The sequence below is a fragment of the Macadamia integrifolia genome, unplaced genomic scaffold (assembly GCF_013358625.1).
Source record: "Macadamia integrifolia cultivar HAES 741 unplaced genomic scaffold, SCU_Mint_v3 scaffold553, whole genome shotgun sequence".
Lineage (NCBI taxonomy): Eukaryota > Viridiplantae > Streptophyta > Magnoliopsida > Proteales > Proteaceae > Macadamia > Macadamia integrifolia.
The window spans coordinates 353,919-368,166 of record NW_024870482.1 but is presented as its reverse complement, the minus strand read 5'-3'; the positions used below and the strand labels follow the sequence as shown (position 1 = coordinate 368,166).

The following is a 14,248-nucleotide window of genomic DNA, read 5'->3' as shown; positions in this document are numbered from 1 at the left end:
AGATCTGAAAAACTCATATATGGAGGATAACATTGCTCCTATGTATGTCACTGAGAGGCCCTTCTTGTGAAATTACTTACTATGAGCTAATTTTTGACTTTTTTTTGGGTAAAATGAAATTTTATTCATAAAGATCTAAATAACTCATGGATGGAGGACAGCGTTGCTCCTATGTATGTCACTGAGAGGCCCTTCTTGTCAGCTAAGAAGAAAGGTATAATACTCAAAATTGGATTGCAAATGTAGAATGTCATCTAGGATTCTGATGAACAAAAGTTCCCTCTTGGAAATATCCTGTAGATATGAAATAATGTCCTTATTCAACTCAATAATTATTTGATCATAGCCATCAAAGATAGTTGTAGATACTGAATTTTGTCACCTTAGAGGACCCTCCAAACAGTAATGAATTGAGTAATTTTTTTTTTTGGGTAAACAATAATGAATTGAGTTCACTACTTTTAGAGATAGTATGGTGAAAATGATCATTTTTCCCCTTGGGTGATTTGGCTAACTTTACTTTTTCAAAATTGATCAAAACTTCTAAGACACTGTGTTCTATCATTTTTAGCCTGGATCTAGCCTTTGGTGCAAAGACAATGTTGTTTGATCATTACTTCATCAAAAGTATGGATATGCGGGTTCTTCGCTTTGGGATCAGTTTTGATTGCATTTTTGGTCAAATTTATCTGACCGCACCATCATTGGATAGTACTAAGAAAAACATCTCTAATGATATATGGTTTGTCAAATTGGCTAGATCATTGGATAGGGAGTTATCACTATCCAAAGTTTTGTCATTTTTAGTAACGAGTAGGGTTTTTGGTTCGAAATTTGCCATGAAAATCAGATTTTTCGCTAGAGAAATCTAGGCAAATTTTCCGGTGAAATATTGAATATTCACCAGAAAAAAATGGCCACAGAAATATTGAATTATCATGATTTACTTTTGTTGACATCACATGTCTTTCTCCTCATACTTTGTAGGACAATTCCGACATTCTTTAAACTATGTCTAGTCTGCAATAAGGTTTTACCAATGTTGAATGAGCACCGTCTGAGAAATCGCCAAACATCAACGATGTTTTGTTGCACACTATCTAGAATTTGTTGGACGTTGGCAACAGTTAGTTGTCTTTGTCTTCTGTGTTAGAGAGACATATTTTGGGCCTTGTTGGATAAGGTTTCCAAAAAGTATCTCTCCTTGATAAATAAAGAATGTCCTGAACTCTCTCTCCACCTCTTTGAGAGTTTTTCTAAGTTTCATTCTTTTGGTTGATTGAGCAAAATCTAAGTGTCCTTATGTGGCATAGTAACTGCATGCAATAACTACTGGAGGGTTTATTAGGTTGTTTTATTTTGGAGGTCAATTTGCAACAATCTATATTGAGCTATAGAGTGAAAATTATGATTTTAAGTGACCAGTGTGCGACTCAACCCCTCCAAGTATTCATGATTTGATTTATGTATAAAGCTATCATACAATACGTGGTTGTTTTGTTTCAAGTGATAAGCCATTGGGATACGTTATATATTCTCATTTATTTGGTATTAATTTTAATAATACTCCATACAATGATGTGGCATAGCGATAAAAGGTCAATGGCATAATTTCTCAATGTAGGAAGAGGAGAGAGAGAGAGAGAGAGAGAGAGAGAGATTACATAGCTCAAGAACAAAGGATGATGAAAATGGATGGAACCCCGTTGAAAGCTTAGTAAGGATGATGAAATTAGATTGAACCTCATTGAAAAATTTCAATAAATATTTTTGTGCATTCAAAGGAAGAGGAGGAATCAACCATGGATTTGGATCCTCTTCCTTGTGCTACAAACTCATCCACTTCCCCAACTTCCAACTCATATTGCATAGCCCCGTCAGTGGACAAAATTTGTACCTTAGCTATAGAAAGTTGGTTCAACAAGGTCCAGAAGAGGATGCTTAGTAGCAGAAAGGGTGATACGTTGAGGTGGAGGTTTAAGAGAACCAGTGTGAGACCGAGTAGTCATTGGACGAATGGAGACATTCCAGGAGGTGTAACACAGTCGGGCAAAGAAGAACCAATTTTCAGGGGCCTAAGGTGGATGGACGAGGTGTGGGTTGTGGAGCTGTAAGGTGGGCCAAGTTGATTAAAAGAGGAGAGACCAGGAGTGAGCTGGGCACAAGCAATTGAGATGGAAGAGGAAACGATCCATCCAAAGATGTGAAGTTGGAACCGAAATCGTTTATTGAAATTAAATCGAATTGTTTACATCGAAATTATGAAATCATTTATTAAATGATTCAATTTTGCCTTTAAAGTTTAAACTCCTGGTAAACCGTTAAACCGATTTATATATGCGTAGTAAGTTTAAGTCATTCAATGTTAAGTTTACATATATTTCAATAAAAATTTTTAAATTTACCTTAGACAACTATTAAAAAAAACATATAACAATAAAACAATTCAATTCAATGTACATCCACGTCACTAAAATTTTTAAAGATAAAGAAGTAGTTTGAATAAAAAATTAGTAAACATCAGAAAACTGTTTCAAACCATTTTTAAACCAAAACCATTGTTTTAATATATAAAATGTTTATTAAAATGATTCGATTTTAGTTATATCTAAAAATCTTGTTTCCAACCAAATCAAATTATTTACATCGAAACCAAACCGACTAACATCCTTAGATTCAACAACATATTAACCCTTGAGAAGAGAAAGGAATCAAACACGCCAAAGCGTGGATTTAGGAGACGATATTGATATCGATATAGATCCAATACCAATCCAGATCGGATCGAATTGGCATGTATCGATCTGTTTTACCATTGTTTTTTTTAAGAAATACAAATTTTTTTACTATTTTACACTTGAAATGATATGGGTAATCGATCCGAATCAAGGATCAATTTCAACCAATACCAATATGATATGATTGATATGATCAATACGATACTGATACTTGATACCATGCGCGCCAGAGCATATACTCTGTGGATTTGGTTTATCTCCAATTCCTGCCTCTCCAATTTCCGTCCAATTCCTCTTAGGATTGTGACATCTATCCTCTACAAGATCCAACGGTTCCTTGTACATAACAATTTCAAACCTCAAAACCGTTGCCCTATTCCAAAACCACAAGTGATTTTTTTTTTTCAAACTCACGCCCAATGCCCTAAACCATCTTCCCATTCCTTACTCTCAGAACTGAAAGAAGAAGGAAGAAGAAACCTCGGTTTCAAAACCTGCTAATTTAGAGAGAGATTTGTCTCTCCCCACAGATGACAACCATGGTACCATCTCTCTTGCCTCTGACTGAAAAACCATAAAATAATTCCAAAATTCAAAGAGAAGATGAAATTATAGTAGATTATTTGGAATTTTGTCTTCTTAAATTGTGAATTTTTTTGATTAGTTTTTAGAGTTTTATTGTTATACTTGAAAATCTCAGTACAGAGAAAGAACAGAGGATGGGGTTTTCTGTCATAGCAGTATTTTTTCTGCTAACAGACAAATTGATTATTGATTATTACAATAAATCAATTAATTCATATGGGTTTCTGACTTGAATAATGTTTTCTATTTCTTGAGTTTGATCCAATTTCCTTAACCCCAAAAAGGAATTGACTTTGAGCTTTGAGGTCATGCGGGGTCTCTCTGTTGAATTCTTTCTTTGTTTCTTGAAAATGCAAACCTGCTTCGTTTCCTTCTTGTGATAGTGGCTTCACCGCCTTGAGTGGCTTCCGTCCTAGAGAGAGAGAGAGAGAGTGAGAGTACCAGTTCTTAGAAAGGCCGAGGGCTGAAGCTCCGTTTTCGCAAGGGGGTTGAAACTCGAGAGTGAGGAATGGAGTTGTAGAGCTCTATTAAAGAATAAGTGGTTTCACCGCCTCCAGTAACTTTCGTTAGAGATAGAGTGTACCAGTTCTGAAAGAGCTCTGCTCCGGTTTCGATTTTCTTCTTCTTTCTTCATTTAGTTATGCGAATGAAGAGTGGAGATACGGTTTAGTGTATTGGGGTATTGGGTGTGAGTTTCAAAACGTGGTTTTTGAAAAAGTGCAGCGATTTTGAGGTTTGAAATTGTATATATAAGTAACCGTTGGATCTTATAAAGGACAGATGTTGCAATCTTAAGTGGAATTAGACCGAAATTGGACTATTGGAGACGAGCCAAATCCATAGTTTGTGGCATTCAGCTTGAGAGGAAGCTGTAGAAACTTTCATCTTGAAGGAACCGCGGTTTGTTTTGATTAAAACTTTAAAAGTGAAAAACGGATACGATTCGGTCCAATAGCGAAACCAGTTTCCTTTCCGGCCCGGTTTAAAAATCATGAAAAACGCATCACAAAGAAACCCCAATTGTATGTAACAGTTGTCAGACTCCGTCCCCTTCCTTCTCTCTCTCTCTCTCTCTCTCTCTATCGCCTTCTCGCTGGTTGTGCTTAACTCTGCTTCTTCAATGGCGAATACAGGAGCAACACAAAGCCCGCTTTTGCTCTTCCATGACATACGGAAGCTATAGACCCTTGATTAATCAAGCGATGGAAGAAGAAAGGTTCGTCTCCTCCAGAGGGAACCCTAGAGATTTAGGGTTTCTATCAGAACGTGGGACGGGCACCAGCAGCAATAACATCAACAGCAAGGGCATGCCCAATGACATCATCCAGAAGCCTCTTCCCTCAATTCTTGATCGGTTTAGGGCTCTTTTGAAGGAGAGGGAGGAGTTGAGGGTATCTGACGAGGACGATGTTCCGGCACCCAGCAGTGAAGAGATTGTTCGACTTTACGAAGTCGTTTTATCAGAGCTTATACTCAATTCCAAGCCTCTTATAACCGAGCTGACGATAATCGCTGGAGATCAGAGGCAGTACGGCGGGGGAATTGCTGCTGCAATTTCTGCCCGGATTCTCGAGGTATGTTGCAATATGGAAGCATTTGAAAATTAGTGTTTGAATTCTCATGAGTGGTGTTTGCGTTTGCATTGAAGTCTTTATGTTCCAACCTCGTCTAAGTTCAAGTATGCACTTTCCCGCTCATCACAATGGATTTCAAAGTCTTCTAGCTGCGAGTAGGATTTTCTTTGTTGTAGCGTTTTTTCTCAGCAAAGATGAATAAATGGAAAGCTACAATAGAATGCCTTCATTTGCCCCTTCAACTGGGTTGTTCGGGTCTCCTTTAACTTCCTTCTGAAAAGTGAGATATTTTTTTCTAGTTTTAAGTGATGGAAGAGGGTAATATTCAACTTTTGTCCGTTTTCTTGTCGAATGATTGTAATTTCGAACTTTGGACATTTCAAATATCTGATGGCTTATTGGGACTGTTTAATTTTGAGTTCATTTCTGGAACAGTAATTCTGTTCAGGAGAATTTTATTAGTTTATGACGTTTCAAATTGTTGAGAACTTAACTGAATTGAGAAACTTTGGACCTCCTGAAATATTTAGTCTTAGTTTTCCCTTGGCGATGTCATATTGAGTTTTAATCTTTAGATCCCCAGCTTTTCTAATGAATGAGCTTTTGTTTCTACTTGGTATTAGGTTTCTGGTGTCTTGGTTAGATACTATTGCATGGTACTGAGCCAACATCATGTTCTTTAATGGAGTTAGGAAAGGGTTGCCATCTGGAAAGGGCAACCTGCACTGGAATGTAAGCCTGCAAAGGATGGACAAGCCTTTTCTTGGCATAGGTCTTCATGCGTGCTTTCTGAGTGGGCCTCCTTGGATTTTGGCAAAAAAGTAGTTTGTTTTGACTTTTGACCACCAATGATTGATGGCCTGGTTTGATGTGTTTCTATTTTCAGTCCTAATTCTTTTGCCATCTCTTGGCACTTTCCATTACATGTAGTATCTTTATTCTGATTTTGGCAGTCTTCAAGGATCCTAATTCATATTCCAAATGTTTGTCCATACTTGATGTCTACTCAAATATTTGCATGGGCTGGAGTGCAAAGTTGGCTAAGATTCACAGAACTTAACAGAATATACTTGAAATATTACAGAAGTTGTTGAAGATTGCATATGATGTGGTCCTTACTTGAGCATCTATGGAGCTAATTTTATAGTTAGATTTTATAAGCACATTACGTCTAGTTCTGGTCTTACAGTCCTTTTTTTGCAACTCCAAGTAGAGAATACGATACATAAAGATTCTTTTAGGTTTCAATACTGTGAATGCAGAATTTTTGGCTTCAAGTTCCTCTTTGTATACATTTATCATGCAAATTAATCCTGAACCAGGGAATTCCAGTGGGTGATTGTGGTAGGATCATAGGAAAGTATTAAGAACCAGAAGAAAAATAGACTAAGTCTCTTTTTTGTTTTTGTTTTCTGTTTTTTGTTTTGTTTTTTTTTGTTTTTTTTTGTTTTTTTGTTTTTTGTTTTGCTTTGCTTTGTCAATGCAAGAAAATTAAGTAACTTGACCAAAACAAATCTGATATGGACAAAATTCTACTTGATTTCTCTAATCAGTCAACATTACAAATCTGTGGAAGATAATCTAAATCTGACGGACATATTTGGTGTTATGAAGCAAACCTATCTGATGGAGAACCCTTAGGGAAGGGAGGGGAAATCAGATTAGAGATGGGGAAAAGGAGGATCACAATCACACATTCATTCAATAATCAAATTGCTCTCTAAATCTTCAATCGATTACAACCAATATATAGGAAAAGAGGAACATGAAATTAGAAACTTAACTGGAATGGAAACTAGCCTAAACTAGGAAACAACTATAAAAAGGAAACCAAAGCAAGGAAATAAATCCTACTCCTACGTTCAAGTCTGGAAACTAAAGCATGAAATAAAATACTAAGTAAACTATTAATTTTGTTTTCAACCTTTGTTGGACCAAAACCCTGGGTTGGACCGGTTCTTCTTGGCTCTTGGGTTCCAAAGCCGGTCATGCTGGTCCAACCAAGAAAGGGCAGCCGTATCTGCATCATACTGGAGATAGGAAAGTTAGAAAGCTGTAGAATCACTGGATAGAGTCAGAGAAGAAAGTAGAAGAACTATAATTAGATAAGAACAAAAGAGAAGAAGAGAGAAAAATCATGTCTGAAAAGCATATCGAAAGAAAGAGAAGGACAAATTTAGGCCTGGATACCAATCTTGTATGCATTGCTCAACAACAACATAACTCTTGAAAAATCTCAAATTTCCTTACTCAAAACATTCTTAATTGATGGGGGTGTATTACATTTATAAATACCTTCGAAAATTTCTAAATTTACTCCTAAAAGGACCTATTCAATCTCACACACAATAAAATAAATAAACTAAAAATAGAACTCTTAAAAACTATTAAATATCCTAATCTAACTCAAGCACTTTACTACTAATCCCATATTACTAATCCCATATGCTAACTTCACCTCACTTTATGGGCTTATAAATTAGTCCCATTACAATAAAACTGAAGAAAATAAAAGGCAGAACCTATACTTTAACTACCCCAAAGATCAATTTTAGCCCATTAGACTACCGCCAACAACTTATGGGCCTACCAAGCTCATGCATAGGCCTCCGTATGGAATTAATCTCTAATGCAACTGCATCATTTACCTTCCTTGTCACATTCTACTAGTGATATGGTTAGGGGAAAGCAAGCCACCTAAAACCAATTCTTGAAAGTCTGTCGCACAACTCTAAATCTAAGTTCCATTTAGTTCTTCCTGTGCCCTGCTGTGGAGCCTAAACTTGGGCGTCCTTTGGTAGCATTTGATTTGTATATGATTTCACTGATGGAAGATCTCAACTTGCTGTTAGTATGGCTTTGATTAGCTCCCATGTGTATTTCCAATCCTAGTGAATTAGTAATTATTTTTGACATTGGTTTGGTTATATATTATAATTCTAACTATTGAATAGGCATACAAATCCATGAGTGTTCTGATTTATTGTTTCAATGTCCATTAAGGATCTATTTAGCAATTCATCCATTTCTAGATAGTGGAAGTTGCATTATTGTTACTTCTTTTTTTGGCCTAACCCTTTGGCCGCAAAACTCATGGTTTTAAGGATCAGTCTGAGAGTATGAGAATGTTTGGATTGCGTGATCTGCATTGATTTTGGATCCAAATGACCCAGTTATTGTGTGGAACAATATTGGACAATGCAACAAATGATCCAGAGAACAATCTGGATTTTTATCACTCCAGGATGTTTAGTCCTTCGATGGTGGCTTTTTAAATCATTGCCTAAATCGTCTGTTTGTCACGATTGTTCTGTCATTTAAGAGTTCTTTTTAACAAGCACAAGATATTGTGAGTGTAAGATGACTTAAAGATGTTATGGGCTAGTGGCCAAAATATTGGCTGTTTATTAGTTTGTGACAGGATTTGTTTTGCAAGATGCTAGTTAAAGTAGAATAGAGTCTTTTGTATTGATATGTGGAGATGTTTTTGCATGATATGGATTTTTATTTTTCACTTTTTGCATGATAAGTTGTCAATTGAAACAAATGTCTATATCATGAAGAGTAGCTGATGCAGGAGTTTATATACATCAATTACATTAGAAGAAGAGAGGTCAGCAAAGGACATATTCACAAATCATCTTCTGCCCAGTCATCTCAAAAAGTTATTTTATAAACTCCCATAAATCCCTTCTTGATTGCCAAACACCAGTCCGGTGGCGGAGGGGAAAAAAAAAACAAAGACACCCAGAACGCACCTAGCCGATGCCTTAACAACTATGGTGGTGGAGAGTCAGACTTATACACTGAAGGTCCAAAGCTCTATCCTGGCTTGGAGTGGCTTATTTTGAGAGTTCGATTTATGATGGAAGCCTTTTTGTTGATGAAGCCTAGCTTCCCTCCCCTCTTTTGATGTTTTTGTTATCTGTTTTCTTCCTATTTCAGTTTGTCAGAAAATCTTAGTTGAATTCATTTGAGTTAACCAAAACCTGTAATCTCATTCCCTTGAGATTCTCCTTTACTTAAATCCTACATATGTGACCTAAACCCTACATCTGTATCAATCTGTAGTCAAAACCATTATCCTGCATCACGTATTTAACATTTGAATTAGCTTTTATTGAGTCCTTTGTGATAAAAACGATGTGGGATGTGGCATGATATTTCTCTCTGTGTGGGTTCAGCTTGTATTTTTTCAGGTTTGACCGGATTTTACAATTTTGTGCTTTGTTCTACTTTTTCAACCCTGATCTTATTTCTTATGGAGGTAATAATAAGCTGAGCTTCCTTATTGTATCTCTCTCCCTTGAATTTGATGCAACATGTTCACACAGGCCATCTCCCCACTAATGTAGGACTAGATTGGACACCCAACTAGATCCAAATCTGCAGGAACTTTTGGACCCAAGAACAACCAAACCAGCCCCAAATACATATAACAGAAAAATCAGACTTCAATAACAGCCCAGCAATAATCGACTTCCAGAAACAGAAATAGAGAGAATAACCAAGGACATCAGTGATTCTTAATACTAATCAGGGACTGAGCAAGTTAATATCAGATTCAGATGCCCAGAATATAAATAGCAACCCAGAGAAATGAGTAATTAAACCAACAGCAGTGTCGATTTCAGAAATAGGAAATTCAGATCACTAGACGATGAAAATCCGGAGATTTTTAATATCTCAGAGATGGCTGATCAGAATCAGCCAATAGTAGGGTCGATCCTTACTTGGACAGAGGCGATCCTTCGACCATAAGACTAGGCTGATCAGACCTTCAAAACTGATCTTTTCAGCAGAGACCGAAGGCTCTGTTTTTACAGAAAATTCTGGGCAGAGATAGAAGAAATCGTAGCTGGTTTTCTGCAGTCTTAGTAAGCCTTGAAGATGTGAAAGAAAGTAAAAAAAATAAAAAAATAAAAAAAAAGCACACTAGAAACAGGCCTATTGGACTTCACGCTGCAAGGAGACGTTTGGATCAGACACCAAACCCTTCTTCCTCGATCAAACGCAAGGAACAGCCATGGAATTCACCTAGCGGCAGCAGCATGAAGTTTTTCTTTATTGTCAAAATCGTGGCTCATAAAAGAACCCTCATCTTTATTTATAATGATGGGGAGGGTTTACAAATAATAGCAACTCAGAGTTACTAAATCTGAATTACTAAAAACTGATTACAAGAAGTTACTAAAAACTGGAAATTGGAATCTAATGAAAATAGAAACTAGTCTTAAACAGAAATTAGAAACTAACAATGACTTGAAAGTAGAAATTAACTTAGGACTTCAAAATAGAAACTAAATAAGAAACTATTAAGCTACTAATAATCCCCATCAGCAGCCCAAATCATGGGCTGACTTGGACCAGATCTGGGTCGACCCAGTCAGCCACTTGGGTCGACCTTGGTCTTGGTTCTCCTTGTGTAAACCCTTGTCGGTACTGCATCACCTACTTCATACATTCTGCTCTCATTTTATGGTTACTATAGTCTTTGATTCCCCCCTCATGTGAAAGAGGATTTCGCACCTTGATAGTTCTTTGAAAAATTTCATCTGATTGATGAGTCATCAGACAAATCAGGGTTCAGATGGTTATTAACAATAGGAAGGAGTAATCGAGCTCATGGATTTCCCTAGTCAGTTGGTTGGTGGCCCAACAGAAAATAAGGACTTTGGTCATCTTCTGTACACCCTTAAAAGTATTTGAAGCACACAAAATTCCATCAAAGGGAGGGTGCTGGTTCACATTTGGCTTCGATCATTGGCAGCAGTCAGTGATAGAGGAACCCAATGCTTCACACCAAGCCAACCGACAACTTCCGATCGTCGCTCCAAAGGGCATTGCTTCTGGTTCAATCCATAACTCTTCCCCTGCTATGCTTCCTGCTGCTCTGTTCCCCCTTCGAATGCATTGGTTCTGCTGCCCCTCCAATAGAAGCTGAAGATGCGGGGCTTGGGTGGACAGTTGACTAGAAGATAACTTCGATTTGCCTGGCAAAGTTGTGATTGTGCGAAAGAGGGTGGTTGGGGGGGTTAAGGGTATTGAAAGTGAGACGATAACCGAGGACGTTTGGTTCAAGAAAGATTCCTTCGAATGAATGTGATGACTTTTGCTGGATAATTTAACCAAGACATCAATAATGATGTCATTTATCTTTTGGCTATAATTTTTTTACTATTTTTGTGTTTCTACTCTCATTTTCCAAAAGTGAAAGTTTTTCATATTCTTGGTCTTGCTTATCTTGAAAGTACTTGATTTTGGTTACTCCATAGTCCTGATATCATATTTATGTGCTCCCGAATTTAATCAATCAATTCTAGATATAGTTATCATGGTGCCTAGGCAAACCAAGGCATTTAAGGGGGTAAAAGAAAAGTCTACACAAACAAGGCGCCTAGGCGACCACAACACCCAAAAAAAAGAAAAAGGCCTGGACGCCTAGGCGATGCCTTGTTAACTATGGATAATAAACCATGGACAACAATATACATGATTTAAAATTGTGAGCCACACCTTGGCAAAGTTATCCATTAGTTATTGGTGAATGATTTGTTTGCTTCTCTTTACTCTCTGCATCACTTAAAACTTTAAAACTTGAAGGCTTTTGAATCTTTTACTTTTTTTCTATTGCTTGCATATGTGCTCATTGATGGTAACTTTTTTTTTTCGTCAGGCGCCTGTCGAGCAAAAGTTGCCTTCTTTATATCTTCTTGATAGTATTGTTAAGAACATTGGCCGTGAATATGCGAGGTACTTTGCTTCCCATCTCCCTGAGGTGAGTGGTATATGATTCACAGTGCTTGTATGGCTTTCTTCAACTGCTCGTGTGCGCGTAGGTTTCTAACTTTCGTAAGTCTGATACTCTTTCCTTATCTTTTGCCAAGGTCTTCTGTGAGGCATACAGGCAAGTTCACCCTAACCAGCATCCAGCCATGCGTCACCTCTTTGGCACCTGGTCAGCAGTGTTCCCACCTTCAGTGCTTCGCAAAATTGAGGCAGAACTAAAGTTTTCTTCTTCTGTAAACCATCCGTCATCTGGCTTGGCAGTTATGAAGTCATCTGAGTCTCCATTTGCTCGACCAACTCATGGAATACATGTGAATCCCAAGTATTTGGAGGCGAGACATCAATTTGAACATTCAACTGTGGTAAATTAAGACTCTTGAGGATCCATGCCCCCACCCTCTGTGTACTGCATTGTCACTTTTGCGTGTATATAATCACATTTATCATGCATAAAGTATGAATTTAATTTCATGTCTATATACAAGCCTTAGATTTGTAAAGAGGATGTACAAAGTACTGTGGTTTTCTTTTATCCGTTGGAAAGTACAATGTCTAACCTAAATTCCTAACACAACGAGGGGGAGAGTAAGACTTTGTTTTAGGGTTTCTTAGTATTTCTCCTCAAGGATGCATTTGGTTGTTCTGGAAGTCAGGGATAGTAAAGTAGTTTGTGGATCCCACTAATGTAGAACTAACTAAACTAAATAGGAAACTGAAATATGAAATATGGAACCACTTTACAGACTTGTTACTGTTCATAAACAGTGTTTCATGAACAGTAATTTCTGACTCTTGTTTTTGTCTTCTTCTTCAAGCTTTGATCTACATCACCCACATGTTGGGTCTATAGTAAAATGAAGCGAATGATGGTAAAGGAAAAAGAATATCCCTATTGTGTTTGGTTGGCCTTGGAGTAAATTGGTGAGGAATAGTAAAGGTGCATCATTTCTCAAAAGTATGTGCGCCATTGTCATTCCCACATTATACCTTAAAACCTGATGAATTTGTATTATTTGGGTTGGGAATAGTTTTCCAGAGACAGAAGTGCGAGTGTCAAGATTTGACTTTCCCTAAACTCCTTCACTCTAACTTGTGCTTTGTATACATCAAATTTTTTACTACCACACTCTTCCCTTACAACTAAACATAGCCTAACCTTGAATTAGATGTGAAGAAACTTGAGGCACCAAGGTGGGCACAAGTGCTGTTCATGAACGCATGCCATGTGGATGTGTGGGGAGAACCTTGGAATAGTACTGGTTAAAATGGTTATATTGCTGTTTAAAGAAATAGTAATCAAAACTGCAAAACGAGAAGACATAACAAAGGGGATAAAATCAAAATACGAAGTTCTGTTTTCCTTACCTTGTCTCTGTAATAATTAGGTAAAACAAAAACTTGCTAATATCAAGTTGCAATGTTGCTATCTGGGTATATGATCATTAAGTTGGGAGTGTGGTGATGATGGTTTAGATTTCTCTAGAAATCCACTAAGGAGGATATGCATGTTTCTCCATCGGGCTGGTTAACACGTTGCATAGTTGGGGAAACCTGTTCTGGTTCCCCAACTTAGCGTCTTCTCTGTAATTTTCTTTAGCTTTATCACCCATCAGAAAGGTATATGTGTTTGGACCCAATGATATTATAGATCGGGCAGGAAAAATAAGTGTTTGGATGTCAGTAAGACTGCATATCTGCACTTCTAACAGAGGGTCAAGGTGGAATTTATCTTTTGGCTAGGTCATACCTTGCACTTTAGTAAGAATTTTTCCTTTCTTGCCGAGCCACTGATCATTACGTTCTAATCAATCAATTACCTTTCCCCAAAAAGAAAGAAAAAAAAATTAATGAAGATGCATTCTTTCATTTGTATGATTGCTATCCAACATGTGTGAGCTATGACAACTGCATAGATTTCAGCCTTTTTTTTTGGGGGGGGGGGGTGTGAAGTTAGCATATGGGATTGGTAGTTAAGTGTTTGAATTAGAATAGGATATTTAATAGCTTTTAGGAGTTCCGTTTTTAGTTTATTGAGTGTGAGAGTTATTATGGGTTCTTTTATGAGTCAATTTATGGAATCAGAAGGTTTTCATATATGTAATACACTCCCATTATTTAAGGATGTTTTTAGTAAACAAAGTTTGATTATTTATTTATTTATTATTTTTTTTTTCAGTAGTTTTGGTGTCCTTGTGGTGCATATTGGATTGGTATCCCAGACCTGATTTTCTCCGTTTCCTTTTGATATGCTTTTATTAGTGTGATCTTACCCTATTTTCTACTATTCTTTTTCTTCTTATTTCACTTGATTCCACACTTGTTTCTGGTTAAATTTTCAGGTTGCTAGATTTGGTCATCTTCCTTATTCTAGTTTTGTTTCATCCGGTATTTGTTCTTGCGCTGTTTTATTTCTTCTACATAGATCCTGATATAATTGTGGATCTTGTTTCTAGAATCGTTTCTTGAAACCTGAACTGCTTTGGTGCAAGTTAAATGCTTATCCGGAAAAAAAGTGCAAGATAAATCAGAAGTAGGGGGTGCTTGTTTATAGTCCCCACACCC

General features: G+C 37.1%; 1 protein-coding gene across 2 annotated transcripts in view; it reads left to right on the top strand.

The window, feature by feature from the left end:
- The first annotated feature begins 4,336 nt into the window (after positions 1-4,336).
- Positions 4,337-14,248, top strand: part of LOC122069206 (polyadenylation and cleavage factor homolog 4-like) — a 16,237-nt gene continuing 6,325 nt past the window's right edge. Inside the window, exons 1-3 of one of the 2 annotated variants that reach the window (XM_042633166.1) lie at positions 4,337-4,897; positions 11,574-11,675; positions 11,785-12,048. In XM_042633166.1, coding sequence (XP_042489100.1) covers positions 4,487-4,897; positions 11,574-11,675; positions 11,785-12,048 — 777 coding nt within the window. In that variant the 5' untranslated portion in view covers positions 4,337-4,486. The remainder of the gene's footprint in view (positions 4,898-11,573; positions 11,676-11,784; positions 12,049-14,248) is intronic. The other variant, XM_042633167.1, reaches the window with a different exon arrangement.